Raw genomic sequence first — 25,915 nt, forward strand, 5'->3', positions numbered from 1 at the left:
TCTCCTGATACCCTTGTGAAAATAAAAACTTGGGGGCTACAATATCTTTTTTGTGGAAAAATTTTTTTTTTTTATTTTCACGACTGCATTCTAAACTTCTGTGAAGCACTTGGGCATTCAAAGTTCTCACCACACATCTAGATAAGTTCCTTGGGGGGTCTAGTTTCCAAAATGTGGTCACTTGTGGAGGCTTTCTACTGTTTAGGTACATCAGGGGCTCTGCAAACGCAACATAACGCCCGCAGACCATTCTATCAAAGTCTGCATTCCAAAACAGCGCTCCTTCCTTCCGAGCTCTGCCGTGCACCCAAACAGTGGTTTACCCCCACATATGGGGTACCAGCATACTCAGGACAAATTGGACAACAACTTTTGGGGTCCGATTTCTCTTGTTACCCTTGTGAAAATAAAAACTTGGGGGCTACAATATCTTTTTTGTGGAAAAAAAAATATTTTTTATTTTCACGACTCTGCATTCTAAACTTCTATGAAGCACTTGGGCATTCAAAGTTCTCACCACACATCTAGATAAGTTCCATGGTGGGTCTAGTTTCCAAAATGGGGTCACTTGTGGGGGTTTCCACTGTTTAGGCACATCAGGGGCTCTCCAAACGCGACATGGCGTCCGATCTCAATTCCAGACAATTCTACATTGAAAAAGTAAAACGGCACTCCTTCTCTTCCAAGCTCTGCGGTGCGCCCATACAGTGGTTTACCCCACATATTGGGTATCGACATACTCAGAAGAAATTGCACTACAACTTTTGTGGTCTAATTTCTCCCCTTACCCTTGTGAAAATAAAAATTTGGGGGCAAAAATATCATTTTTGTAGAAAAAATGTGATTTTTTATTTTCACGGCTCAACGTTATAAACTTCTGTGAAGCACATGGGGGTTCAAAGTGCTCACCACACATCTAGATAAGTTCCTTAAGGGGTCTAGTTTCCAAAATGGTGTCACTTGTGGGGGGTTTCCACTGTTTAGGCACATCAGGGGCTCTCCAAATGCGACATGGCGTCCAATCTCAATTCCTGCCAATTCTACATTGAAAAAGTAAAACGGCGCTCCTTCACTTCCAAGCTCTGCGGTGCGCCCAAACAGTGGTTTACTCTCACATATGGGGTATCGACGTATTCAGGAGAAATCACACAACAACTTTTGTGGTCTAATTTCTCCTTTTACCCTTGTGAAAATAAGAATTTGTGGGTGAAAAGATCATTTTTGTGTAAATAAATACGATTTTTTATTTTCATGGCTCTACGTTATAAACTTCTGTGAAGCTCTTGGGGGTTCAAAGTGCTCACCACACATCTAGATAAGTTCCTTAAGGGGTCTAGTTTCCAAAATGGTGTCACTTGTGGGGGGTTTCCACTGTTTAGGCACATCAGGGGCTCTCTAAACGTGACATGGCGTCCGATCTCAATTCCAGCCAATTCTGCATTGAAAAAGTCAAACAGCGCTCCTTCACTTCCAAGTTCTGCGGTGAGCCCAAACAGTGGTTTACCCCCACATATGGGGTATTGGCGTATTCAGGAGAAATTGCATAACAAAATTTATGGTTACATTTCTGTTTTTACACTTGTGAAAATAAAAAAAATGGTTCTGAATTAAAATGTTTGCAAAAAAAAGTTAAATGTTCATTTTTTCCTTCCACATTGTTTCAGTTCCTGTGAAGCACATAAAGGGTTAATAAACTTCTTGAATGTGGTTTTGAGAACCTTGAGGGGTGTAGTTTTTAAAATGGTGTCACACTTCGTTATTTTCTATCATATAGACCCCTCAAAATGACTTCAAATGTGATGTGGTCCCTAAAAAAAAAAAGGTGTTGTAAAAATGAGAAATTGCTGGTCAACTTTTAACCCTTATAACTCCCTTACAAAAAAAAATTTTGTTTCCAAAATTGTGCTGATGTAAAGTAGACATGTGGCAAATGTTATTTATTAACTATTTTTCGTGACATATCTCTCTGATTTAAGGGCATAAAAATACAAAGTTTGAAAATTGCAAAATTTTAAAAATTTTCGCCATATTTCCATTTTTTTCATAAATAATCGCAAGTAATATCGAAGAAATGTTACCACTAACATGAAGTACAATATGTCACGAAAAAACAATCTCAGAATCAGCGGGATCCGTTGAAGTGTTCCAGAGTTATAACCTCATAAATTGACAGTGGTCAGAATTGCAAAAATTGGCCCGGTCATTAAGTACCAAATTGGCTCTGTCACTAAGGGGTTAGTTGTGTGTTTTCTTTATTACTCGTTTCATGTGTACTGTAGTGTACTAATAAAAATTGTGTATATTTTTGCTGAATCCATGGTGTGGTGATCCCCATTTGTATGACCTTCACTTTTTCTCTTGTGTCTTCTGGTTATGCATATGCTGTAGGTCAGGGTGATCCCACTTTGCAGACCGTGGTGCCCCCTCAACATATACGTTTAGGGATTCTCAATAACACATACAAAAACAAAGATAAAATGGATTTTACAGTAAAAATTGTTAGAAAGCATTCTTTCCTGTATAATGACTTGTATACAGGTGCTTCTCACAAAATTAGAACAGCATCAAAATGTTAATTTATTTCAGTTCTTCAATTTAAAAATAAAAAGTGAAACTCATATATTACAGTTATATGAAAAAGTTTGGGCACCCCTATTAATCTTAAGCTTAATGTTTTATAAATATTGTTTTTTTTTGCAACAGCTATTTCAGTTTCATATATCTAATAACTGTTGGACAGAGTAATGTTTCTGCCTTGAAATGAGGTTTATTGTACTAACAGAAAATGTGCAATCTGCATTCAAACAAAATTTGACAGGTGCATAAGTATGGGCACCCCACCAGAAAAGTGACATTAATATTTAGTAGATCCTCCTTTTGACAAATAACATCCTCTAGTCACTTCATGTAGCTTTTAATGAGTTCCTGGATGAAGGTATTTTTGACCATTCCTCTTTACAAAACAATTCCAGTTCAGTTAAGTTTGATGGTCGCAGAGCATGGACAGCCCTCTGCAAATGATCCCACAGATGTTCAATGATACTCAGGTCTGGGGACTGGGATGGCCATTCCAGAACAGTGTAATTGTTCCTCTGCATGAATGCCTGAGTAGATTTGGAGCGGTGTTTTAGATCATTGTCTTGCTGAAAGATCCATCCCCTGCATAACTTCAACTTTGTCACTGATTCATGAACAGTATTGTCAAGAATCTGCTGATACTGAGAGGAATCCATGTGTCCCTCAACTTTAACAAGATTCCCGGTGCCGGCATTGGCGACACAGCCCCAAAGCATGATGGAACCTCCACCAAATTTTACTGTGGGTAGCAAGTGTTTTTCTTGGAATGCTGTGTTTTTTGGCCGCCATGCATAACACCTTTTTGTATGACCAAACAACTCAATCTTGGTTTCATCAGTCCACAGGACCTTCTTCCAAAAAGAAATTGGCTTCTCCAAATGTGCTTTTGCATACCTCAGCCGACTCTGTTTGTGGCGTGCTTGCAGAAACGGCTTCTTTAGCATCACTCTCCCATACCGCTTCTCCTTGTGCAAAGTGCGTTGTATAGTTGTCCGATGCACAGTGACATCATCTGCAGCAAGTTGATGCTGCAGCTCTCTGGAGGTGGTCTGAGGATTGTCCTTGACTGATCTCACCATTCTTCTTCTCTGCCTTTCTGATGTTTTTCTTGGCCTGCCACTTCTGGCCTTAACAAGAACTGTACCTGTGTTCTTCCATTTCCTTACTATGTTCCTCACAGTGGAAATTAACAGGTTAAATCTCTGAGACAGCTTTTTGTATCCTTCCCCTGAACAACTATGTTGAATAATCTTTGTTTTCAGATCATTAGACAGTTGTTTTGAGGAGCCCATGATGCCACTCTTCAGAGGAGATTCAAACAGGAGAACAACTTGCAAGTGGCCACTTTTCTCATGATTGCATACACCTGGCTATGAAGTTCAAAGCTCAATGAGTTTAGAAAACCCCAAAAAGTGCTTTAGTAAGTCAGTAAAAAGTAGGTAGGAGTATTTAAAACAAGAAAATGATAAGGGTGCCCATACTTATGCACCTGTCAAATTTTGTTTGAATGCAGATTGCACATTTTCCGTTAGTACAGTAAACCTCATATCAAGGCAGAAACATTACTGTGTCTAACAGTTATTAGATATATGAAACTGAAATAGCTGTTGCAAAAAAAAAAATTTTTGTAAAACATTAAGCTTAAGATTAATAGGGGTACCCAAACTTTTTCATATAACTGTATATAGAATCCTTACAAACAGAGTTATCTATTTCACGTGTTTATTTCTGTTAATGTTGATGATTATGGCTTACAGCCAATGAAAACTCAAGAGTTAATATCTCAGTAAACCAGGATAATAAACAAAAAACACCTGGAAAGGATTCCTAAGCGCTTAAAGAGGTCCCTTAGTCTGTTTCAGTAGGCTCCACAATCATGGGGAAGACTGCTGACTTGACAGATGTCCAGAAGGCAGTCATTGACACACAAAACCACAAAAGGTCATTTCTTAAGAAGCTGGCTGTTCACAGAGTGCTGAATCCAAGCGTATTATGGAAAACTGAGTGGAAGGAAAAAGTGTAGTAGAAAAGGTGCACAAGCAACCGGGATAACCGCAGCCTTGAAAGGATTGTTAAGAAAAGGCCATTCATCTTCAATGCTCTTAAGGAGGAAAGATTGTTGCTCAAAATCCCGCGATACATGACCCTATACATCCTCCCTTCAATATGGTGCAGTCGTTTCCCCTTTGGAGAAAGCACCTCTAAAGTATGTTTCCCCCACTGTGCTTTACATTTGGGATGCTATTCTTTGGGTTGTGCTCATCCTTCTTCTTCCTCCAAATATTGAGATACGAAACATGATGATACGAGTTCATACGAAAAAGTTATATTTTGGTCTCATCTGACCACATGACCTTCTCCTATGCCTCCTTTGGATCATTCAGATGGTCACTGATGAACGTCAAGTGGTCTTGACATGTGCTGGTGTGAGCAGGAGAACTCAAGCGCCCTACAAGATTTTAATCTATGACGGTGTAGTGTGTTACTATCAGTAATGTTTGAAACTGTGGTCCCAGCTCTTCTTCAGGTAATTGACCAGGCCCACCAACGTAATTCTGGTCTGATTCCTGACCTTTGTTAGAATCATCCTTGCGCCATGAGCAGAGATTTTGCATAGAGCCCCAGACCGAGGAACATTGACAGTTATCTTGTGTTTCTTCCATTTTCTAATAATTGTGCCAACAGTTGTTGCCTCCTCACCAAGCTGCTTGCCTATTGTCCTGTAGCTCATCTCAGACTTGTGCAGGTCTACAATTTTGTTCCTGGTGTCCTTAGACAGTTCTTTGGTCTTGGCCATGGTAGAGAGGTTGCAGTGTATGTGGACAGGAGCCTTTTATACAGGTAACGAGTTCAAACATGTGCAATTAATACAGGTAATGAGTGCAGAGTAGGAGGGCCTCTTAAATAAAAACTAACGCGTCTGTGAGAACCAGAAATCTTGCTGATTGGTAGGTGAGCAAATACTTATTTCATACAATAAAATGCAATTTAATCATTAAAAATTTATACAATGTGATTTTCTGGTTTCTATTTTTAGATTCTGTCTCTCAAAGTTGACAGCAAAAGGAGAAAATCAAATTGAAAAAATGAGCCAAAAAATGAGTGAAAAGATTATAACTTTGTTGATTATAAAATAACATAAAATAAGGTGCAAGTGGAATCAAATCACCAATAAAACAGCAGACGCTAAAGATGGGAAACATAGGTGAAGTTAAGAAATAGCAATAAATCATGGCAGGAAATACAAATTACGTATATGCGAAATGCCAATTTAAAAGTGCATATGTGCATATTTGATATAAAATATATATAATAATAGTGCACAACCTGTCTCCTCCATACATCTGTGACCTCGTCTCCCGGTACTTTCCTGCACGCAACCTCCAATCCTCACAAGATCTCCTTCTCTACTCCCCTCTTATCTCCTCTTCCCACAATCGCATACAAGATTTCTCTCGCACATCACCCCTACTCTGGAACCCTCTACCACAATATATCAGACTCTCACCTACCATCGAAACCTTCAAAATGAGCCTGAAGACCTACAATCTGTAGTACTAATCACCGATCGACCAAACCACTACACGACCAGCTCTATCCTCGCCTACTGTATCCTCACCCATCCCTTGAAGATTGTGAGCCCTCGCGGGCAGGGTCCTCTCTCCTCCTGTACCAGTTGTGACTTGTATTGTTCAAGATTATTGTACCTGTTTTTATTATGTATACCCCTCCTCACATGTAAAGCGCCATGGAATAAATGGCGCTATAATAATAAATAATAATAATAATATATCAACTGATATGCAATGTTACAGACAAAGGCAGGTATAACTGATGAAAGCAATATAAATAGGATAGTTAAAGTGCCTGTGCATATATTATTATTATTTATTTCTATAGCACCATTGATTCCATGGTGCTGTACATGAGAAGGGGTTACATACAAGTTACAGATATCACATACAGTAAACAAACTAACAATGACGGACTGATACAGAGGGGCGAGGACCCTGCCCTTGCGGGCTTACATTCTACAGGATATATCCCCCATCCTCTGGAATTCTGTGCCCCAACAAGTCCGACTATCAACCACATTCAGATCCTTCAGACGGAACCTGAAAACCCATCTCTTCCAGAAAGCCTACAGCCTGCACTGACCCCGCTGCCTCCTCACCACTACCGGAGCTACCACCTCATCAACACCGGAGCTCCTGCAACCCCCAACCAATTTCTCCTTCCCCACCATCCTGTAGAATGTAAGCCCGCAAGGAAAGGTGAGTGGACTGCAAAGTATGTCCTATGAGGAACGGATCAAGGATCTGGGAATGTTTAGCTTGCAAAAAAAAGGCTAAGGGGAGACTTAATAGCTGTCTACAAATATCTGAAGGGATGTCACAGTGTAGAGGGATCATCCTTATTCTCATTTGCACATGGAAACACGAGAAGCAAAGGAATGAAATTGAAAGGGGGAAGATACAGATTAGATATTAGAAAAAACATTTTGACTGTAATGGTGATCCATGAGTGGAATAGGCTGCCACGAGTGGTGGTGAGTTTTCCTTCAATGGAAGTCTTCAAACAGAGGCTGGACAGACGTCTGTCTGAGATGCTTTAGTGAATCCTGTGCTGCATTGAGCAGGGGGTTGGACAAAATGACTCTTGAGGTCCCTTCCAACTCTACTATTCTATGATTCTATGAAACTACTCAAAAACAATTTTCTCCCCTTTACTTGATGCATTTTTGGTGCAGATGTGAAGCCGCGTTTTTAATGTGTATTTTATAATACAGAAAAGCTTTAATTCTGCACTTAAAAAAGTAACTGCAGTTTTTTACGTGTGCTTTTTTTAGGTTCCACATAGAAGACAAGAGAAAAAAATGCACCAAAGCTGCACAGTTCAGCAGCATCTTTTGATGCACAGTGGGCACAGTTCTCATTAAATCACATCTACGGTACTTTGCTTGGACAGTTAGGATGAAAAACATCTCTGATTCTCCCAGTAAAATAAAAATACATAGAAATCTACTGCTGTGCACAATGTATCTCTATGTCTCAGTATAATCTGCCTGTAGAGTCAGAGCCTACAGTACAGTGCACAATGTATCTCTATGTCTCAGTATAATCTGCCTGTAGAGTCAGAGCCTACAGTACAGTGCACAATGTATCTCTATGTCTCAGTATAATCTGCCTGTAGAGTCAGAGCCTACAGTACAGTGCACAATGTATCTCTATGTCTCAGTATAATCTGCCTGTAGAGTCAGAGCCTACAGTACAGTGCACAATGTATCTCTATGTCTCAGTATAATCTGCCTGTAGAGTCAGAGCCTACAGTACAGTGCACAATGTATCTCTATGTCTCAGTATAATCTGCCTGTAGAGTCAGAGCCTACAGTACAGTGCACAATGTATCTCTATGTCTCAGTATAATCTGCCTGTAGAGTCAGAGCCTACAGTACAGTGCACAATGTATCTCTATGTCTCAGTATAATCTGCCTGTAGAGTCAGAGCCTACAGTACAGTGCACAATGTATCTCTATGTCTCAGTATAATCTGCCTGTAGAGTCAGAGCCTACAGTACAGTGCACAATGTATCTCTATGTCTCAGTATAATCTGCATGTAGAGTCAGAGCCTGCAGTACAGATCAAGTGCACGAAATTATCCCCATTGCTTGTGGCTCAATAACTTAGACACCTGCCAGTAGTGTTGAGTTCGTGAGATCAAGACCTGAGGAGACTCTGAAAAATAGCATTCACAGAAAGCACCAAATTATATCTGTTATTAAGATATATAATAACATCCCCCCAAAAAATTCCAAAAGAGATATTTCAAAAATCAAAAACACCCACAACAAAAAGAGATCTGATTTAAACATAATGAAGGAAGAGAGATCAATCCCTAATAATACAGCTATTGTCTCCCTTCCTGCCAGTGGAGGGTGGCACCCTAGGTCCTATGCAGTGGCGCACCTACTCATTGACGGCTATCCCTCCCACTCCCTAGACAACCCTATAAGATATACAGGGTGAAAAGAGCTGTCTGCATGGTACCATATGAATTTTAGATTAATAGATTTCCCAATTCTGGTACACCATATGGTACGTGAATTGTATCAGGAGGGTTTGCAGCCATAAAGAAAAACAGATCTCACATCCAAATAGAGATTAAAATATAGGCAAATACTATAAGCATCCCAAAAATCCAGGGGAATAAAGATTTTTTGAGAAGGGGAATAAACCTTTTCAACAGATATTAATAGAAATAGTACAGTATATATAGGCCTCCCTAAGCTTCAAAAAACTTCACCCACGATGTATTTTAACGGGATTATCATGACAATATTAATATGCCCTTATAATAAATATTGCCTTGGGGCAAATTAATGAGATTGGGTGCACTGGTTTATGAAGTATCGATATGCCCATATTTGGTGGCAATGCTTTCGATCCTAGCGCATGTACCCAGTGCACTGCATCTGCATTCCAACAAAAAAGAAAACGGATATAAGTATGGTTGGTTCTGTGATTGCGCATGTTGGAACGCACATGAATTCCATTGGAACAGGAAGTAGACATCATATCATAAAGAATCCTGTTAAAATACATTGTGGGCTAAGTTTGTTGAAGCTTAGGGAGGCATATATATGGTATTTCTATTAATATCTGTTGAAAAGGTTTATTCCCCTTCTCAAAAAATCTTTATTCCCCTGGATTTTTGGGATGCTCGTAGTATCTGCCTATATTTTAATCTCTATTTGGATATGAGATCTGTTTTTCTTTATGGAAACCCTCCTGATACAATTCACATACCATATGGTGTATCAGAATTGGAAAATCTATTAATCTAATATTCATATGATACCATACAGACAGCCCTTTTCATCCTGTATATCTTATAGGGTTGTCTAGGGAGAGGGAGGGATAGCCGTCGCTGAGTGGGGGCGCCACTGCGTAGGAACTAAGGTGCCAACCTCCACTGGCAGGAAGGGAGACAATAGCTGTATTACTAGGAATTGATCTCTCTTCCTTCATTATGTTTAAACCATATCTCTTTTTGTTGTGGGTGTTTTTGTCTTTTTGAAATATCTTTTTGGGAACTATTTTTGGATGTTATTATACAGATTTTATTAGTCACACATTGTGTGAATTATGCCATATACAGACTAGTATCTTTTATCTTTTTGTGCACTAATGCCAAACAGCCAACACTGGATTGAAAGTGGTTGTTTCATCGCTATTTTTTGCACCTGTGTGTTTGCCATCATTTATCGGGTCCGCTGCGCCCTGCTGGTGCATTTGGTTGGAGGCTTCAGCAGGTAAAACATCTCTGCTTTTTTCTGTGACTTTTTTGAATTTTTTGGAGGATTTTTAAGTCCTCTTTTTGTGTCGGTGAGCTTTTATTCAATGTTTAGCGTTAGGACTGGCAAATTGTAAGGACCCTTGACGTGGGTTGCCAGCTTACGTATTGAGGCCCCAATATAAACTAATACCTTACATACATTGATATGTGGTTTTCTTTTTGCACTTTATCTGGCAGGGCGCAGTCGGACCAAGATGGCTCTGTAAACTATTGGCCCCTGTTCGCACAGCATGCATTTTGTAGCACTGGGCAGCCCGCCTGTATGTGCGTTACTAATAGGCTGTAAACCAGATGCTCTGCATTGTTTGTGTGAATTATGCCATATACAGACTAGTATCTTTTATCTTTTTGTGCACTAATGCCAAACAGCCAACACTGGATTGAAAGTGGTTGTTTCATCGGTATTTTTTGCACCTGTGTGTTTGCCATCATTTATCGGGTCCGCTGCGCCCTGCTGGTGCATTTGGTTGGAGGCTTCAGCAGGTAAAACATCTCTGCTTTTTTCTGTGACTTTTTTGAATTTTTTGGAGGATTTTTAAGTCCTCTTTTTGTGTCGGTGGACTTTACAGTACAGGTTTTATAAATTACTAGATGGTGGTCCGACTCGAATGCATCGGGTATTCTAGAATATGTATGTAGTTTATTTATGAAGATTTCAGAATAATGCAATGAATACACAGGATTCGGACGGCCGGGCGTGACCAATTAGCAAAGCTTGATTCAAATCCCGCGCCAATTTACGGTCGGACTGCATCTGTCGCTGATTGTTCGCAGCTGGCCGGGTGCGACCAATCAGTGAAGTCAGGGCTAGCTCCAGGTTTTTGAGGGCCCCGGGCGAAAGAGTCTCACAGCCCATGTAGCATATAACACAGCCCACGTAGCATATAGCACAGCCACGTAGTATATAGCACAGCCACGTAGTATATAGCACAGCTACATAGTATATAACACAGCCACGTAGCATATAGCACAGCCACATAGTATATAGCACAGCCACGTAGTATATTGCACAGCCACGTAGAATATAGCAAAGCCACATAGTATATAGCAAAGCCACATAGTATATTGCACAGCCACGTAGTATATTGCACAGCCACATAGTATATAGCACAGCACAGCCCACGCAGTATATAACACAGCCCATGTAGTATATAGCACAGCCCACATAGTATATAGCAAAACCCACACAGTATACAACACAGTATATAACACAGCCCACGTAGTATATAGCACAGCCCACGTAGTATATAGCACAGCCAAGTAGTATATTGCACAGCCACGTAGTATATTGCACAGCCACATAGTATATAGCACAGCCCTCGCAGTATATAGCACAGCCCATATAGTATATAGCACAGCCCACATAGTATATAGCACAGCCCACACAGTACATAACACAGCCCACGCAGTATATAACACAGCCCACATAGTATATAGCACAGCCCACATAGTATATAGCACTGCCCACACAGTATATAACACAGCCCATGTAGTATATAACACAGCCACGTAGTATATAGCACAGCCAAGTAGTATATTGCACAGCCACGTAGTATATAGCACAGCCCACATAGTATATAGCACAGTGACATAGTATATAACACAGCCCACACAGTATTTAACACAGCCCACGCAGTATATAACACAGCCCACTTAGTATATAACACAGCCCACGTAGTATATAGCAATGTGGGCACCATATCCCTGTTAAAAAAAAGAATTAAAATAAAAAATAGTTATATACTCACCTTCCGGCGGCCCCTGGATCCAGCCCAGGCCTTTAGCGATGCTCCGTTCCCAGTAATGCCTTGCGGCAATAACCCTTGATGATGTAGCGGTCTCGTAAGACCGCTACGTCATCACGGGTCATTGCCGCAATGCAATCTTGGGACCAGAGCGTCGCGAGGAGCGGGAAAGACTGCCGTGGAAGCCTGAAGGTGAGAATATAATGATTTTTTTATTATTATTATTTTTAACATTATATGTTTTTACTATTGGTGCTGCATAGGCAGCATCAATAGTAATAAGTTGGTCACACTTATAGGGTTAATAGCAGCGTTAACGGACAGCGTTACACCGCGTTATGCTGCGGTGTAACGCAGTCCGTTTAACGGACTGCTAAAACGCTATGTGGGCGCTGACTGAAGGGTAGCATGGAGGGGGCACTGACTGGAGGGGAGTAGGGAGGGGCCAATTTGCGACAGGACTGTGCCTGTCGCTGATTGGTCACGCCCAGCCGGCCGCGACCAATCAGCGAAGCAAGATTTTCGTTACAGACAGACAGACAAACAGACAAACAGATGGAAGTGGACCTTAGACAATTATATATATATAGATATTCACTTTATCTTGTTTTAAATAAAATGCTGGTTAAAAAAGGAGTTGTTCCTAGAGTATAAAAAATGATTTCTGGAAATGCCTAAAAAGCTTTGAATGACTTCTTAGCAACATACAAGCTAGACATGATCACGATTTGTCTCTAGGCTCTTATGTAGATTAATGTGATCTCCTTTATGTGCTTTCTTTTCAGTATATGAGTGCTGGGGGAGGGTAGATGCAGGAAAACTATTAGGACAGAAGATGTCTATCTGTCATATGTTTTCTTTAGGGATATCTTATGCAATTTGATGCATTTTAGTATTAAGCTATACATCCAAGATGTCCTATTTCTATATAGCTTAGACTAAAGGGGATTTCCATTTTCAGTAAACGCCTTTCCTGAGGCGCATTTTGTTTAAAAAAAGAAACAAAATACAAGCAAACAAAGTGCGCTTTAGTCACCATACCCAGGTCCAGCTTTGGATCTCTGACAATGCTCCTTGTGTCTGTCACTGTCTGCATCACTGATGTCATGTCGACAGCACTGCAGCTAATAAGTGAGCTCGGCGGCTCTGCCCAAGTAGACGGCACGAGACGCTCTGCTCACTGATTGTCCGCAGCACTGTCGACAGCACATCAGCACTGCAGACAATTACAGACACCAGGAGCAGTGGTGCAGACTCAGCATTGGACCCAATAAACCACAGATTGCTTTTTTTAAGCAAACCATGCCAAGGGACAGGGGCCTTCCGAAGCCGTGAAACCCTGTTAAAGGGCCACTGTCACCCCCTCCAGCCGTTATAAACTAAAAGAGCCACCCTGTGCAGCAGTAATGCTGCATTCTAACAAGGTGGCTCTTTTAGTTTTAGGTTCAAGTATACCCCAAATAAAGCGTTTTTATACTTAGCCACAATTCCTGTCTCTAGCCAGGGAGGCGGGTCCTCACTCCCCAGCTCTAACCGCTCCTCTGCCGTCACTTCAATCTTCCTGCGCTTTCGGCGCCGCCCCCTCAGCGCTGTGTACGTTTCAAAACCGGCTCCTGCACAGTGTACTGCTGTGCTGCGCAGACGCAGTAAACTCTGGCCGTCTGACGTCCCAGCCAGGCTTGCAGACTGCAAATGCATAACACAGTGCGGGGCGGGGATTCCAAAGGTGGCTAGCCGCAATGCCTGCGCAGGCGCAGTCTGCAAGCCTGGCTGGGACGTCAGACGGCCAGAGTTTACTGCGTCTGCGCAGCACAGCAGTGCACTGCGCAGGCGCCGGCTTTGAAACGTACACAGCGCTGAGGGGGCGGCGCCGAAAGCGCAGGAAGATTGGAGTGACGGCAGAGGAGCGGTTAGAGCTGGGGAGTGAGGACCCGCCTCCCTGGCTAGAGACAGGAATTGTGGCTAAGTATAAAAACGCTTTATTTGGCGTATACTTGAACCTAAAACTAAAAGAGCCACCTTGTTAGAATGCAGCATTACTGCTGCACAAGTGGCTCTTTTAGTTTATAACGGCTGGAGGGGGGTGACAGTGGCCCTTTAAAGTACATTTTTCACTAGTGATAGAATTGATAAATCTTCTTCAGTTACCGGTATATACTGTGTATTCACCATACGTTTTATTTATATGATATCTAGAATAATGTAGCTGTCATAGGGATGATATTCCATCACCAGCCATTGGTATGTGCTATTTTAATAGGAGCATCTGTCAAAGGGATCAATTGTCCCTGTGACAGCCCCATTTTTCTGGAGGCCGAGAGGCTGCATTCTGCTCATGTACAGTATATTCAGCCTGTTTCACGGGACATTATTATTCTGACTGGTTATGAAAAATTAATGTAATGCTTTAGTTCACATTTCAAGGTTTTGTTCACAGAACATTTGTTCTTGGCAGACCAGAAAATGGCAGTCAATTTTTATATAGCATGATCCATGATAATAAGATTTCCAATCTCAATATGAGTAACGATAAGGAACAACGTACACGAACTCCCACTCTCCTGGTCCAGCGCTGTATCTCTGCTATAGTTCTAGTGCTTGCTTGCCGGTTGCAGTGGTTATGATGCAACAACAGCGCTGCAACCAATCATAGCGCTCAGCAGCTTGAGCCATCTACATGAGAGGCACAGCGCTGGACCTGGGGAGGGGGAGTTCTGGATACATTTATTTGTAACACAGGCATACTAATTGCGTGCAGAAAGGTGAAACTGGTAAAGCTCTTTAATGTATACAGGAGTTTTTTGGATATAATAGTATAGTCTGCAGTATGTTGTGGTATATTGTCCAGACAGAGACTGAAAGGACACCTTTTTCTGCGTCCTACCTGCTATAGAATAACATGGATCGCTTAGAGTCCATTGTCGGACATCCTTAGTGTGCTGTTATTCTGGATGATGAAAAATATTATGTAGTATGTATTGTTTAATTATCAGGAGAAATGGCGTACAACAAAAATAGGAAACAAGTCAGTGAAATGACTTTGGGAGGCCCAAAAAAACTAAAATTTTCATTGGATTGAGTCTTTACACTTTATTTTTCCATATTTGTTACACCTTTTCTAGAAGCTTACTTACTGGAGGACTTAGGGGATACTGGAAGACTAAGGCCGGGGTCACACTAGAGAGAAATATGCACCAAGGAGAGGCGCAAAAACAACGCATTGCACTCGGACCAATGTTTCTCTATGGGGCAGCTTCCATCAGCCGTATATTTCTCAGCCATATTTTACGGGCTGAGAAAATCGCAGCATGCTGCGATTGTCAGCGTATTCCTCCTAAAATACGCCAATGAAAGTCTATGGGGGCGAGAAATATACGGATTACACATGGACCATCAGTGTGACTTGTGAGAAATACGGTCCGCTGTTCTATGGAAAGGCCGGTACCGTAATTCAGTGTGGTGTACAGTAAAATCACACTGACAGGTTAGAATAGAATAGCTAAAATAAATGTCTAGACATATAATATGTATATATATATATATTTAATACAGACCTAGATAGCATAAAAGCCGGTCATTCAATTGTCGGCTTTTGCTAACTCCTTACCAAACCCGACAGGATATGAGACATGGTTTACATACAGTAAACCATTTCATATCCTTTATATTTTTACATATTCCTCACTAATAATGTTAGTAGTTTGTGTGTGCAACATTTTGGAGCTCTAGGTGTTAAAATAAAGGGCTAAATCACGGAAAAAAAGGCGTGGGCTCCCGCGCAATTTTCTCCGCCAGAGTGGGAAAGCCAGCGACTGAGGGCAGATATTAATAGCCTAGAGAAGGACCATGGTTATTGCCCTCCCCCTCCCCCCCGGCTAAAAACATCTGCCCCCCAGCCACCCCAGAAAAGTCACATCTGTAAGATGCGCCTATTCTGGCACTTAGCCACTCTCTGCCCACTCCCGAGTAGCGGTGGGATATGGGGTAATATAAGGGGTTAATGCCACCTTGCTAATGTAAGGTGACTTTAAGCCTGGTTAATAATGAAGAGATATCAATAAGACACCTATCCATTATTAATTAAAGAGTTACAAATACACACACATTATGAATAAAGTGTTTTAATGAAATAAATAAACACATGGGGTTTTAATATCTTTACTGTACGCTCAACCCACCTGAAGACCCTCATTCTTCTGAAAAAAAAAGGAAAATAAAAAAGCAACAATATCCCATACCTGTCCACCGTACAGTCATGTCCCACACTGTAAATCCATCTGAAGGGGTTAAATACAGTCACAACCAGGAGCCTGCTAATGCAGCCGCTGAAGGCTGTAAAAGACAGGGGAATGAATGGAATGCAGGGAAGCTTCGGTGACTCGTGGTGCCGTCACCGAAGCTGCGCCCCCTGGTGGCATAAACTCATTTGAACTGTAGTGTGAGAAAATATTCAGAAAAATTCCCCATAACAAACGGATACTTTTTGGAGAAAAGAATCGCATCCTCGCATTTACTATGGATCACTGCTCAGGAACTTTTCTGCGTATCTCAGCCGTAAAAAAAGGACCGCATTTTTATACGTTAGGTCTGACCCCGGCCTAAGGCTTCTATACGGACACAGGTGGGCACTGTTGGTTCTGTCTCATGAACTTATGGAACTTCTAGTGGGAAAAATGTCCAAATGCAGCTGGTTACTCCTTGTGATTGCAGCCATTACAGAAAAATGAGTAGAGCTGATCAGTGGCTTGTGATGATGGCACACTGCTAGTTTTAAACATTAGCTCCAAATGAGCTCTGAATTTTGCTGGAGGCATTAGCGTGGCAGAAGGTGATTTATGGAACGGTACCACTTAATTCACATGTGCTTCTATTACTTCTGTTTCTCAGGAATGAATGGACATCTGTTTCATTGGATGTAACTTTAAGTCAGTTGTTTCCAGGATTGTCCAGTGGTTTAGAAAAGGCTCGCAATATATAAATACAGGATGACTCTAATCCTAATGGCATTGTATCTTTGCGTGTCTTTCCGTAAAGTCACAGGAAGGAATAACACTGGACGGATGTGCAGCATTGTCCAAGTCTTAGGAAGTTACTATATCCTAATGGGGGGATTGTGTAGCTTAGTTAGGTGGCTGAAGAAACTTCTTGGACAGAACTGATCAGTAATGTAGTAGCTTCTGTTGTATGTTAATCCCACAAAGTAATCCAGTAGGAATGAAGAGCTAGAGAAATGTTACCAGATTAAAGAGATTGTCTCTACAAAGAAAACCCCTGTCCTCTTGGCTCTTGATACCACTGGCAAACAGCTGATCTTGAGAAGCTGTTACATTTCCCTGAGGTCTCTGTAATCTGAGTAAACCAAGTATTTCAAGGCTGCAATTCAGATGTTAAACATAGATGGGTAAAGTCCACCAAAGCAATTCTATGACTTCTATATGTCCTAGTAGGGCAATGGGCAGACCTAAGACAACACCTCGAAACAGTGGCGTAACGGAAAGCTTTTGGGCCCTGATGCTAAATATCTAAAAGAGCCCCCAACTATCTTGGGTCTTTAATAGTACTTCTCATATGTGTCAAAGGGATGTTTTGGGCCCCATGGCCTCCAGGACCTGGGTGTGACAACAACCCCTGCACCCACTATTATTGCACTCCTGTCTAAGCTCCAACAATGAGCTTATCATCGGGAAAAGATCCAAAGAATAGGGTTTTAGTCTGGCACATTAAATTACAAGCTAAGTTATTCAAATATATCTTATTATTAGCTCTTAAAATGTCATTAACATCGCAGTCATAGATTGTGCTTCACGTTACTAAACACTTTAATACCCATTTTATATGATACAGTGATATGGGACATGGGTTGATAAAGCAATACTCTTATGACAAGTACATACAACATTTATTATAACTTCAACTATTGTTTCTTAATATTTCATCTCATCCAAAGATGATACTGTCTTTTGCAGTTCAAAAAGATTTCTTTTTTTTCCCAAGGCAACATAAAAGGGCTGTGAATATACATAGAACAGAGGGGTCTATGTTCCCAGAGGGCAGCCATCTGGACTTGTTTATTTGTGTTTTCAACTTTCTGCTCTGGGATTTTCACCGGCCTGGGCATCCTAGAGACGAGGGGCCTCTTACAAAGCATGCTAGTGCTAGAATGTCTGCACAGAAAAGAAGCGGAAAGAGAGGGAAAAATGTTTGTTCTTTTATTTCCCCGTTTTACACACGAATACATAAATCCTCACCCATTTTTTCAGAATTCTTTTTTAACTTTCCAGATTGTATATTTACTTTTCCCTTTCTATAGAGAAAGATCTAATAATCTGAGAAAATGCTAAATAGAGGACTTACCACTGTGAAAACAAAAGTAATGGAACGCACAGTCATAGGAAACAAGGCATCTACTGTATATAGCACTGTGTAGTAGCAGCAGATATAGTAAATATGATTGTAAATCAAGGGTAATAAAGAGAAATACTAACACACTTGATGTTTTGTTGGACAATATATAGAAACTTTTCGAAATGCGATTATATGTTTTAAAATCACAATTATAATTATATTCGTTTTATCTAAAAGTGTACAAGATCGAAACAGAGAACTAGAAATAAGTGTGATTTATAGCGTAATGTAACGTACCTTCCAAGGTGAAGTCCAGTAAGACATACTCATACGCCAAGTCGTTTTTTGTTTCTACTTGTGGCCGTTTTAATGTTGAGAAGATTTTTCCAGGACTGCTGTCATCGGAATCCTCTAGCTTCCTAAGTCCACACCCCATGGCAAAACTTGCTTTCAGCAAACTCGGTCAAACAAAAAACTAAAGTTGAGCACTCTGAAGGAAAACTCTGAAATATATATATCTACTCATATTTCATCCTTGAATGCAGCAGATTCAGACAATCTTCTCTGCTCATTTTCAGAAGCATGGCTTTGCCTTATTTCCCATGCAGACTCTGTGGGAGAGCTCTTGGGTTCAGCTACACAGACATTCAAAGAGTTTAGAGACGACTTTTCATGCCACGTCAAATTACAGCCAGCCCCCTAGCCTTTTTCTTTGCAGCAGACACCAATAGCTCTTTGTCCTTCCATGTGTCCTCCCATTTTGGCTGGTATTTGGAAAGGCAATTAAGAGCTGACATATAAGGGAGAAGACTTTCTTTTCAGTTCTACAGCTTTCCGTCTGTGAAAACCTCTTTACCTAAAAAAATTAAGCAAGTTAATTATAATTCAAACATTCAATTATATAAAATCATTCTGGAAATATGATCTAATTTATTTTTTCACATTATTTTTGTCTGGGGAAAAATGCTACAAAAGTATTAAAAAGCAAATGTAACATATTGAAAACATGTATTAAATGATAACTTATATGTACTTTAGAATCTTGTCAGAAAAAGATCCAACTTCAAAAAAAAAGAATTCACACTATGCTAAAAAGAAAAAAGTACAGTGGTACTTTAAAGTTTGAGAACTTATCAGAATTGTCCATATTTCTGCATAACTTTAATTAAAACTACATCAGATTTTCAAAAATACTGTGAAATTAGATAAAAAGAACCAAATCATTCTGTCACGGGTGTGTCAGATGCAACAGACTGTCGCTCTGCATCTGGCTGCAGAAGGTCTCTGCGTTTGGCATTACAGACGGATTCTTAACCCTTCTGTCTCTTGGACCCAGCGACAACCTTCTTCTGGCTCTAGTTTACACACCTGGACCTGGGTGTTTATAAATCCTCAGTCTGCTGCAGAGTGTCACCTGTGTTATTCAAATTTTTTCCTTGTGAAGGCTTGGAGCTATAGCAGTCAGCTAACTTCCTCTCTGGAGCTGTTTGAGGATGCTTGGTGTTACCTCTCTGAGTTCGCTCAAGCTACGTTCATTCCCCTTGTCTGTCTACCTTTTTGTCTTTAGTTTACAGTGCAGACTAATTAGTTCTCATCCCCTAGCCTTCACTATTCAGAGCCAAGCTCTAGGGATATGCAGAGCTTAGGTCCCTGCTCAGCGATTGGTGAGGAACCAATTTAGGGATGGTAGGGCAGGTAGGGTGTTATCAGATCTGCTTATGGGTCTGCACTCACCGATTCCCTAGTGCCTGGACTTCCTTCCCCTCATCTCTTCATGCTGCACTTAAGTCTTCTCACATTGTGCATGACACAATCACATGAGTCAAAATTTTTTAGGCTGTCAGTTTTTAGTGAGGAAAATGATCCATAGGTATGTGAGTGGTAAAAGTATGTGAACCTTTGCTTTCAGTATCTGGTGTGACCCCTTTGTGTAGCAATAACTGCATCTACACCATTCAGGTAATTGTAGATTTATCCTGCACATCAGCTTGAAGGAATTTGATTCAGAGCAGGGCAAAAGCCCCATGACATAGATACTAATAAAGTGAAAAATTACTACCCGACTTCACATATAGCAATCAGACAAGTTCTGATGGTGACTTTTCCTGATGAAGCTGTTTTTACAGCGATACGCGTAGGGTGTCTGGGATAACCAGTACCATGGCCTTTCTTGGGTGACTTTGCCCTGTACATAGGGCTATATAGCTTATGAGTTTATTCAGCCTGTTTTACTCTTCTTTTCACTAATGCATTGCCATTCAGACTTATAGCTTAGCTGGGTTACTGACTAAACTGCATATTTGTCAATATTGCTACGTTTGACAGCCACATTGTACAGTCTATATCGACTGCTTTGCACAATATTACCACTAATATTTTGTGATACTATAGCTATGTCAATGTTTGTCACTGTATATATCATTATTACACACATTATTGCCAGGGATTGTAATCCCTTTCCTTGGTTGTGTGACTGTCATACTGTGTATACGTGTGTTAAGTCAAATACTGGATAGCTATACTGCATAGTCGGGACAGATTTCCCTGTGATAATTGATACTATGCCCTTTATTCAATAGTATCTGGGATGACATTATGTATTATGTATGTGTCACACACAGTGTGGGAAGACTAAGTGCAACACGAAGGGATGAGGGGAAGGGATCCCAACACTATGGAAGGGGGAGTGGAGACCCCTAGCCAGATCTAAAATTACTCTGCTCTAAATGTCCCTATATTGGTTGTGCACCTTTTGCTCAGCAGGAACCTAATACCTGCCTGACTATGGCAATAAGCCCTGTTTAGGAAAGGACAGGGTGCACTAGTCAATCCCCACTAAAACTAAAGACAACTGGGATAGACAAACAAGGGGAACACTTATCTTGAGTAAACTCAGTGAGGTAACACAGACGTCCTCCAACAGCCTCATAGAGGAAGATAGCCAACTGCTATAGCTCCAAGCTTCAACAGGGGAAAATGGAAATATCACCGGCGATTCCCAGAAGCAAAAAGGAAGTCTATGAACACTCAGCCCAGGTGTGTCAATTAGAGCCGAAAGGAGGTTGCTACTGGGTCCAAGTGTCAGAAGGATTAGGAAGGTGTCTGCAAAGCCATCCGCAGACATCTTCTGCAGCCAGATGCAGAACGACTGTCTGCAGCCTCTGACACACCCGTGACAGTATCCCCCTTCTCCGAGTGGCCTCCGGACAGTCAGGACCAGGCTTCTCGGGACAAGAGGTGTGAAATGATCAAACCAGTTTTGGGGCATTCACCTCTGATGCCAATACCCATATCCTTTTCTCTGGGCCATAACCCTTCCAGTGCACTAAGTATTGTAGGGAACGACGTTGGAGGCGAGAATTTACAATCCTAGAAATCTGAAACTTTAGGTTTCCATCAACCTTTATTGGGGGCAGCGGTAGGGGTGAGGGTTCAAGAGGTTCCACATATTTCTTGAGCGAAGACCTATGGAAGACATTGTGGATCTTAAGAGCATGAGGTAACTCAAGACAAAATGCTTTTGGATTAATGACTGCAGTTACCTTATAGGGACCAATATATCTAGGTCCCAACTTCCAGGAAGGAATCTTCAACCTGATATTCCTGGTAGACAACCACACAAAGTCATTTACACTCAGGTCCGCACCTGGCAAGCGTTTTCTGTCAGACATACGTTTGTACCTGTCTCCCATAACCTTCAGATTACTCAGACCCCCCCTCCCCGCCACACTGAGGAGAGTGACGAAGCAAAGCATTCCTCTTCCAGAACTCCCAAAGCCCCTCCCATGCTGAAGGTACCAAATGGTGGATGGTAACCGTATGCACTAAAGAACGGTGACCTGCAGGTAGATTCTTGACAGAACTGTTCTTCAACTATATCAATAGTAAAAGAATAAAAACTGAAAATGTAGGCCCTTTAAAAAATAGTGAGGGAGGAATGGTTGTAGATGACGAGGAAAAAGCTATCATATTAAACACCTTCTTCTCCACGGTATTCAGGGTGGAAAATGAAATGCTGGGTGAAATCCCAAGAAACAATGAAAACCCTATACTAAGGGTCACCAATCTAACCCAAGAAGAGGTGCGAAACCGGCTAAATAAGATTAAAATAGATAAATCTCCGGGTCCGGATGGCATACACCCACGAGTACTAAGAGAACTAAGTAATGTAATAGATAAACCATTATTTCTTATTTTTAGGGACTCTATAGCGACGGGGTCTGTTCCACAGGACTGGCGCATAGCAAATGTGGTGCCAATATTCAAAAAGGGCTCTAAAAGTGAACCTGGAAATTATAGGCCAGTAAGTCTAACCTCTATTGTTGGTAAAATATTTGAAGGGTTTCTGAGGGATGTTATTCTGGATTATCTAAATGAGAATAACTGTTTAACCCCATATCAGCATGGGTTTATGAGAAATCGCTCCTGTCAAACCAATCTAATCAGTTTTTATGAAGAGGTAAGCTGTAGGCTGGACCACGGTGAGTCATTGGACGTGGTATATCTCGATTTTTCCAAAGCGTTTGATACCGTGCCGCACAAGAGGTTGGTACACAAAATGAGAATGCTTGGTCTGGGGGAAAATGTGTGTAAATGGGTTAGTAACTGGCTTAGTGATAGAAAGCAGAGGGTGGTTATAAATGGTATAGTCTCTAACTGGGTCGCTGTGACCAGTGGGGTACCGCAGGGGTCGGTATTGGGACCTGTTCTCTTCAACATATTCATTAATGATCTGGTAGAAGGTTTACACAGTAAAATATCGATATTTGCAGATGATACAAAACTATGTAAAGCAGTTAATACAAGAGAAGATAGTATTCTGCTACAGATGGATCTGGATAAGTTGGAAACTTGGGCTGAAAGGTGGCAGATGAGGTTTAACAATGATAAATGTAAGGTTATACACATGGGAAGAAGGAATCAATATCACCATTACACACTGAACGGGAAACCACTGGGTAAATCTGACAGGGAGAAGGACTTGGGGATTCTAGTTAATGATAAACTTACCTGGAGCAGCCACTGCCAGGCAGCAGCTGCCAAGGCAAACAGGATCATGGGGTGCATTAAAAGAGGTCTGGATACACATGATGAGAGCATTATACTGCCTCTGTACAATCCCTAGTTAGACCGCACATGGAGTACTGTGTCCAGTTTGGGGCACCGGTGCTCAGGAAGGATATAATGGAACTAGAGAGAGTACAAAGGAGGGCAACAAAATTAATAAAGGGGATTGGAGATCTACAATACCCAGATAGATTAGCGAAATTAGGATTATTTAGTCTAGAAAAAAGACGACTGAGGGGCGATCTAATAACCATGTATAAGTATATAAGGGGACAATACAAATATCTCGCTGAGGATCTGTTTATACCAAGGAAGGTGACGGGCACAAGGGGGCATTCTTTGCGTCTGGAGGAGAGAAGGTTTTTCCACCAACATAGAAGAGGATTCTTTACTGTTAGGGCAGTGAGAATCTGGAATTGCTTGCCTGAGGAGGTGGTGATGGCGAACTCAGTCGAGAGGTTCAAGAGAGGCCTGGATGTCTTCCTGGAGCAGAACAATATTGTATGATACAATTATTAGGTTCTGTAGAAGGACGTAGATCTTGGGATTTATTATGATGGAATATAGGCTGAACTGGATGGACAAATGTCTTTTTTCGGCCTTACTAACTATGTTACTATGCCACTATTATTGATAGCAAATTCTGCCAGCGGTAAGTAGGATGCCCAATCTTCCTGATTTTTGGAGACCAAAAATTTAGGTAGGTCTCCAAATTCTGGTTAACATGCTCAATCTGTCCATTCGGCTGGGTATTGAAGGCAGAGGAAAATGACAGCTGCACCCCCAGTCAAGAACAGAATGTTCTCCAGAACTTGGAAACAAACTCTGATTGTTCTCTGATTCTAACCAGGTTGTAGGCCCCCCTTAAATCAAACTATCAAACTTGGAGAACACCTTAGCTCTCATAACCTGGCTGAACAGATCAGGAATCAGAGGAAGAGGGTATCGATCTTAGACAGTAATTTGATTTAATTGCTGAAAATCCAAACAGGGACATAGTCCACCATCTTTTTTCTTCACAAAGAAGAACCCTGCCGCCATGGGCAAAGATGTGGGTCTGATGAGTCCCTTCTCCAGACTTTCTGTAACACCCAGGTTCCTGGTTGTTACAGTGGCAGTAGCGTAGCTACCGGGGGGGGCAGAGGGTGCGAGCACCCCGGGCCCAGTACTCAGAGGGGGGCCACCTGGAGCTATGGTGCTGTAACTGTATCAGCGTACACAACATGCCGATACAGTTACATTCTGCGGCAGAGCAGGGAGAACCGATCTCCCTGCTCTGCTGCCGGCCGTTATGGGGCCCTAGAACCGGCGGGGGGGCCCAGTGCCAGCAGTGGCCCCCCCCACCCGTCACCGCAAGGACAGCTGTATCGGCATTTAGCCGATACAGCTGACCGCGTTGATGAGGGAAGGAGCGTGCAGCGCTCCTTCTTCCATCACCCCTGTCAGCATCTGACATCACCGACGCCGACACTGATGGGGCGCGATGACGTTACTGCTTGGCGCCTGTGGTCCGGAGGGGAGAAGGAGCATGGTGCAGCGCAGGAACCAGGAAGAAGAGAGGTGAGTATTTATTGTTTTTCTTTATGTTGGTGCAGCCTTATACTACAGAGTCTGCCTGGGGAAGGGGAGAGTGCCGCCTATACTACAGAGTCTGCCTGTGGGGAGGGGGGCTGCCTTACAGAGTCTGCCTGTGGGGAGGGGGGCTGCCTTATACTACAGAGTCTGCCTTACAGAGTCTGCCTGTGGGGAGTGGGGCTGCCTAATACTACAGAGTCTGCCTGTGGGGAGGGCAGCTGCCTTATACTACAGAGTCTGCCTGTGTGTGTGTGGGGGGTGCTGCCTTACAGAGTCTGCCTGTGGGGAGGGGGGCTGCCTTATACTACAGAGTCTACCTGTGGGGAGGGGGGGCCTGCCTTATACTATAGAGTCTGCCTGTGGGACGGGGTGCTTCCTTATACTACAGAGTCTGCCTTTGGGGAGGAGGGTCTGCCTTATACTACAGAGTCTACCTTTGGGGAGGAAGGTCTGCCTTATACTACGGAGTCTGCCTGTGGGGAGGAGGGACTGCCTTATACTACAGTCTGCCTGGGGAAGGGGGGTGCTGCCTTATACTACAGAGTCTGTCTGTGGGGGAGTGCTGCCTTATACTACAGTCTGCCTGTGGGGGGGTGCTGCCTTATACACTACAGAGTCTGCCTGTGGGGTGCTGCCTTATACACTAGAGTCTGCCTGTGGGGGGTGCTGCCTTACACCAGAGGATCTGCCTATGGGGGGCTGCCTTATACTGCAGAGTCTGCCTATGGGGGTGCTGCATTATACTACAGAGTTTGCCTATGGGGTGCTGCCTTACACTACAGAGTCTGCCTATGGGGTGCTGTCTTATACTGCAGAGTCTACCTATGGGGTGCTGCCTTATACTACAGATTCTGCCTATGGGGTGCTGTCTTATACTACAGAGTCTGCCTATGGGGTGCTGTCTTATACTACAGAGTCTGCCTATGGGGTGCTGTCTTATACTGCAGAGTCTGCCTATGGGGTGTTGCCTTATACTACAGAGCCTGCCTATGGGGGCTGTCTTATGCTATAGAGTCTGCCTATGGGGGTGCATTATACAATAGAGAGTAGGCCTGTGGGGAGTGCATTATACTATATGGAGTCCTATGGGGAGTGCATTATACTATATTGAGGACTATGTAGTGCATTATACTATATGGAGCCTATCTAGGGGGCCATCATACAGTGTGGGGATCACATTGAGGGGGTCATCTTACAGTGTTGGAGCCATGAAACAGTTTGGGGGCTACTATGCGGGTGGTACTATACAG

At 42.2% G+C, this 25,915-nt stretch overlaps 1 protein-coding gene across 4 annotated transcripts in view; it reads right to left on the reverse strand.

The window, feature by feature from the left end:
• Window positions 1-18,687, reverse strand: part of RFTN2 (raftlin family member 2) — a 164,806-nt gene extending 146,119 nt beyond the window's left edge. For 3 of the 4 annotated variants that reach the window (XR_011314694.1, XR_011314693.1, XM_069733883.1), the window contains exon 1: window positions 18,321-18,687. Coding sequence is in view for 2 of the 4 variants with exons in the window: in XM_069733883.1 (XP_069589984.1) it covers window positions 18,321-18,459 (139 nt within the window). In the remaining 2 variants the exon portion in view is untranslated. The remainder of the gene's footprint in view (window positions 1-18,320) is intronic. The other variant, XM_069733884.1, reaches the window with a different exon arrangement.
• Between the last annotated feature and the right edge of the window lie 7,228 nt (window positions 18,688-25,915).

The sequence above is a fragment of the Ranitomeya imitator genome, chromosome 7, assembly GCF_032444005.1.
Source record: "Ranitomeya imitator isolate aRanImi1 chromosome 7, aRanImi1.pri, whole genome shotgun sequence".
In the NCBI taxonomy this organism is placed as follows: Eukaryota; Metazoa; Chordata; class Amphibia; order Anura; family Dendrobatidae; genus Ranitomeya; species Ranitomeya imitator.